The sequence below is a fragment of the Teleopsis dalmanni genome, unplaced genomic scaffold, assembly GCF_002237135.1.
Source record: "Teleopsis dalmanni isolate 2A unplaced genomic scaffold, ASM223713v2 unscaffolded_contig_3119, whole genome shotgun sequence".
Classification (NCBI taxonomy): Eukaryota; Metazoa; Arthropoda; class Insecta; order Diptera; family Diopsidae; genus Teleopsis; species Teleopsis dalmanni.
In genome coordinates this window covers 1-5607 of record NW_024034501.1, presented here as the reverse complement: position 1 = coordinate 5607, position 5607 = coordinate 1, and the positions used below count along the sequence as shown (strand labels likewise).

General features: G+C 28.6%; 1 protein-coding gene across 1 annotated transcript; it reads right to left on the bottom strand.

Annotated features, from left to right (window-relative positions):
* Positions 1–382: 382 nt before the first annotated feature.
* Positions 383–3349, bottom strand: LOC119664967 (serine protease inhibitor 42Dd-like). The gene is made up of 4 exons (XM_038074309.1): positions 3279–3349; positions 2193–3076; positions 863–1007; positions 383–756 (listed from the first exon to the last, which is right to left on the bottom strand). Exons 1-4 carry the CDS (start codon positions 3292–3294, stop codon positions 632–634), a joined length of 1170 nt encoding a protein of 389 aa, XP_037930237.1. The 5' UTR covers positions 3295–3349; the 3' UTR covers positions 383–631.
* Between the last annotated feature and the right edge of the window lie 2258 nt (positions 3350–5607).

Here is a 5607-nt window from a genome sequence, read left to right as displayed (position 1 = left end):
AATAAATATTGATGAAGATTAAGAATTTTGCGTTTTATTTAAAATTTCCGGAAACTTTTCGGTCACAATGTATAAGATCTATTAGAGATTAATTGTATTAATAGACACAATCACACATAGCAACCTATTAGATTTATAAGAGGTGGACTCCATTAATAGGCACAATTGTGCATTACAACCTGTATGATCCGTCAGGGTTGGACTCTATTTATAGGCACAATTACAACCAGCGACCCCTGACGTCTATTAGAGGTGGACAAAAAGGTAATATGAAATGTAATATTTTCTTCCTTAAGATGAATATAGGTATTATGTAGTCACTCAACTCTCATCATTTACTCAAAAGTTTTATAATACAAGAATTTAATTAAATGTGGTTTGAGCTAAAATGTTCCCATTTTTATGCAAGAACTGCTCTGTACTCTTTATTAATATATTCCTTTAATCAATTCCGAAAAATGAAGTTGAGGAATGAGTTTTAAGTATCTTAAGTGTAATTTCTATTGTAGTACATTTTTATTTATAAAGTAAAATTGTAAATTAAAATGTTATATGTGAGTAAATAATATAATTAAGTTAATAAAAAATTCATCTTAAATATAAAATGCTGTTTGATGGTCAATGTGAGTGCTTAAAATTTGACAATGTGTCCAGCGAAGTACATGGCGTATTTGTCTCTGATAATAAAAGCGAATGGATGATCGGCGACGAATGTTTTCGGCTCCAATGGCAGTGACATGGGCACACCAACCACAACTGGAATTGGTAAGTAATTTTTTTTTTTATTGTTAAATTGAAATTAAATTAAAAATATTTTAGGTCATTTGTAGTCTAAAAAAGGGAATTAAATTATTTTTATTACCGCTGGCAGCTGCTGCCTCGCAGCCGATTTCGTTCACGTCGATGAATGCCTTGTGCTGCACCTGAGAAATGCGAGTGTTGATGGGCGAATGCTGGAAAATACTGCTGAAGTCAGCGGCGCCGGAGAACATGGTCTCAATTCCCAACTATTTTATAAATGATATTTAAGTATGTGTGTTTTATTTAAAAATTTTGTTATTTGTTAAAAATACATATTTTTAATAAATGAATTGATATTGATAAAAATAAAATTTGTTTATGAAAAATTAATTAAATTTGTTTAACAAATTAAAAAGTAGATTAAATATCAATTAATAGTAAATTTGATATATGAAAAAATAAATATTAAAATATTAAACAATGAACAAATCAATAGTAAATAATAAATGTAATGTAGTTACATTATAGTATAATAATAATATTAATCAATATAATTAAAAGAAACTACAAATTGCTACTAAAACAATAATTAAACAATAAAGTTAATAATTAAAAGAATTATAGACATTATATATTACTCCGATTTATATATAACATATAATGTTATATATTATATTATGTATTATATTTATTTATAACATATAAAATTTATATATAATAATAATAGTTAATAATAATAATAATTATAATTTACAATAATAATAGTAAAAACACTGAACATACGTTAATATTATAAAACATTATTAAGATATAATAAATGAATAAGTGAATAAAATAAAGATATTGAAAATATAAAAACTAAATAATAAATGAATATTAAAAACAAAAGTTTCCTAAAAAATATTTAATTAATACTTCATTAACAAATACAAAATAAAATAAAATATAAAACTAAATAAAATATAGTTGCTATAAAATATTTTTTTTATTATTTATTATTATTATTATTTATATAAAATTTATTATATATATTTATTTATTATTGTATATATTATATATTTATTGATTTATGTATTATATATTATTTATTATATTTATTATTAAATATTTTTATTATTAATATTTATTATTTATTATAGTTCACAATATAAATAATGCAATGAATAATATACATCATGAGGCCGTCAGTACCATCGTAACGATACTGGTGTATCGGACTCTTATGAACGAAAAAACCATATATCTCTTTTCTAATATATATAAAATCACAAAAAAAAATTTATATATTAATAAATATAAATTTTAAAAAATATTTATTATCATTTAATTGTAGTCATTTAAAGTAATAATTTAAAATTTGAAATATATTAACCCATTAGAAATGTTTCGTAAATTATGTATATATATTTAAATTTATTATAATTTTATTTTATTATGAAAATGGTTCTTACCTTTTGCAATGCCGGCTTCAAATCGGTGTCAAATTCGAACTTAAATTTGGGTAAGTATACAGCGACGCTCTTCCATTCCCAACGATCTTCAAGCGCTTTGAAATCAACACCCTTTAGTTTTTGCTCCAATTCCAAGAGACCATCACGTTTATTTGGCAAAATGAACCACATAGTCAAATCGATATTCTCAAAGAACAATTCAATCGCTTTAGCATCCAATTCGGGATAATCCGCATAATAATACCAATTGTCAGCGAACATGGTCGGCACCTTTATTGCCTGTTTAGCATTAAGCCAGAAATCACGTTCGCTTGTCTCCTCATCCATGAAAGGACGTGCCCATTTGGCTTTGAAGAAAATGGCATTCACCAGTGCCACATTTGTGCTCGGGTCGATGTTAGTCAATATGTTTTGTATTCTACCGTTAGTCTTCTCAGCCAGCCATTGATTAATTTCCCGTACCGCGTACGTTTCATTTTCGAAATTCAACTCTTCCGCATCGGAGTCAAAGTACTTTTGCGCCACTGCACGAAATTCAGGTGCAATCGCCATGCCTTCTCTTGTGTAAATTTTATTCGCGATTTCCAATATAGTCTTGGACTTTACATACGAGTGCAATAGATTGTGGTAGCTTTTGGCTAAGCCTTCCTTGCTCTGGTGTGCGGTGGCATGCAAGCCCTTCTGCAGCTCGGTGGCTGTCTTTCCTTCGGCGCCATAATAAGCCAGGCCCAGTGCAGTTTGTATGGCGACTGGCGAAATAATTACATTCTGTTGTTGATTCTCCGTGGCGATTGTTTGAAACAATTCCGTGGCGAAGAGGTTTCTTTCACGTATGGAATTACAGGAGATCTTCGCGATGCACACCAACTGCACCAAAAACGCAACTGCAAACAAGACGAGAAGTGAAGGAATTTATTTTATTTTTCATTTTTATTTGCTTTGCCATAAAAAGTAAATTCAGTTATAAGTGAAATGTCTTACAACAAAACTCTTTGATTAAATAATTTAACACAAACATTTTTGTATAATTTGTTTAATTAATAAACTTTATTTTTGAATTCTTTGTGGAATCTAAAAATAACTTACAACAAAGCCACTTCATCTTTCTGTCGATTCGTGCTTGAGCCAGCGATCTTCACCAACTTTACTCTAAGACTAAAAGTGAAAACCTTCGAGAACCTGTAATTTATACCCAGAACTGGCATCACGTATTCCATATGTAAATTTATTTAAAAAGAACATCGAAAAGGAAAAGAAAGTCAATTTGAATATGAGCCCAGAAAGATACCAATTCGTACACTTCAAAACGTTTTTAAAGATACATTTTTATTGTTTTTTATTTTGAAAAAAATCTCAAAATTAAAAAATTTAAAAAAAATATGTGGAGTATTGAAGCAAAAGTAAACAAAAATAATTTCGCTTAACTTTCTGTGTAAATAGAATTTATGCATTTTTTATTTACTTTCGAAGAAGAAGATATTATTTAAATAAACTGATATGTACTGCAAAAATACATATAAAATACCCATTAAAATACAAAAAAAAATTCATACTTTTAAAAAAGTAAAATACATACCTATTACTTTCCCATAGGTGGGGAACCCTTTCTTGGATATTCCAGGAAGAACTGAGAAGGGAATTGTTAATTCAAAAACTGACATATTTTCTTATTAAAATTTACTAGTCTAAGAAAATCTTTAAATCTTTACGGGAATATTTAAGATATTAATTCTAGTTTTTTTTTTTAGATTTTAAAATAAGTCATTTTTAAAAACAAAGATTTGATAAAAATCAGAATAAAGTATAAATCTTTCAAGAAAATTTTTTTCAATAAAGTCTGGTATTATTAAATTTGAGACGAACTCGATATGCGATTTAAAGATCTGTTATGTCCCCTTCATGGATTTAGAGTCGTTCTTTTGTTAATCATTATCATTAATTATAATATTGAACCTACCTTACCTCTTTTGTTTGTACATCAGATTGAATTAAACTTTCAGCACAAGTTCCACGATCTCTTTCTATATTACATACATATATTAAATAATTAAAATTTATTTCAATTTGTTATAATAATATTTTACAATCAAATTTTTTTTTATTATTCATGTCATATTGTTTTTTTTTTGGTAATCTTTTTATGGGATTGAGTCCCCTTTGCAACGTGAGTTGGTTCTCGCTCTAATTCATCTTTGACATTTCTGCAACATTTTTCATATTCCACTCATTACTTAGTGCTGTCTCCAAAATTTATCCTTAAATTTTAGCCGTAGACGCTCAATAGGTTTTCTTTACTCAGACTTTACTTCTGCGATGTGTTTAGATATTGTCGGTTTTGCTATTCTTGACACATCAACGAACTACTTAAGTTGAAAGCACAATGTGGTTGATGTTGAAAAAGCACGAAGTTCTGGAAGAGCAATTGATATCGACAAAAATAAGATTAACGCAGAGCTTGATGCGAACCGTCGAGAAAAACATCCTGAGAATAAAATGATCGAATTCATCAGTTTATGATTATGTTAAGCAAAATCAGAAAAGACCAAAACTGATCCAAAAAAAGGACAATGTGAGACCCCATAAAAATTAATTAATCCACAAGGAATGTCTACAGTTTCAATGGGATGTTTTATCTCACCAAATATTTAGACAATACTATCAGTTAGAGTTTCTGAAATAATTTTAATCAGTTTTCAGATACTAGAGATAAAGAGATCTCACAGAGCGTGAGCTTGCAATCATGTTACTGCCAATGAATATATATATTAATATGAATGATTCAATAAAATTTTTATAAGCTTTAAGGAAAACGTTTTTTAGATTCATCTAGTACCGAATCAAGTACATATCACCCAAGAAAACCTATGCAGTATGTAATTGATTATTTGTGTTTTTAATATTCTTTTACCAACATTGTATTTTTTTTTCAGTGTATTCTCGGTTACTGCCAGCAATGTAATAAATGTAAAATAAATAATTGCCTGAGCAGTTTACAAAGAAGCTACTTCAGTGGGCACTCACCTCTGTGCCGATACCAGTAACAATTCAAAGATACGAAAAAGGAAAAAAGGTAAGCGACTAGAAGACACTTCTGCCTCAACAAAATATTATACTTCAAACTGGATATATTCCTTCCTTGCCTGCGGCCTCTGCTATTCTTCTTGCGAGTTCTGGTTTTTTCTTAGAACTTTTCTTCTTACACTGCATAGCCTGGCACACTCGTTACATGTACGAGTTGTAAACATTCACGATCACTTCGAGATAACACAGAGCTCTCTTCCACATTTGTAACTCTTACAAAGTACTTTTCTTACATTTTGCTAACATCGAAAATACTGGGAGCACTTTTATTAACATTTACATAGAAAACAAACTTATACATATCTATAACGTTTTAGGGTACCTCTTTCATATA

What these genes read in the sequence shown, in the direction of transcription:
- LOC119664967 (XM_038074309.1), bottom strand. An exon ending in TGAAGCCGGCATTGCAAAAG is followed by an intron (nt 1,008 to 2,192) that starts GTAAGAACCATT and finishes TTTATAAAATAG; the next exon opens with TTGGGAATTGAGACCATGTT. An exon ending in CGAGGCAGCAGCTGCCAGCG is followed by an intron (nt 757 to 862) that starts GTAATAAAAATA and finishes TACCAATTCCAG; the next exon opens with TTGTGGTTGGTGTGCCCATG.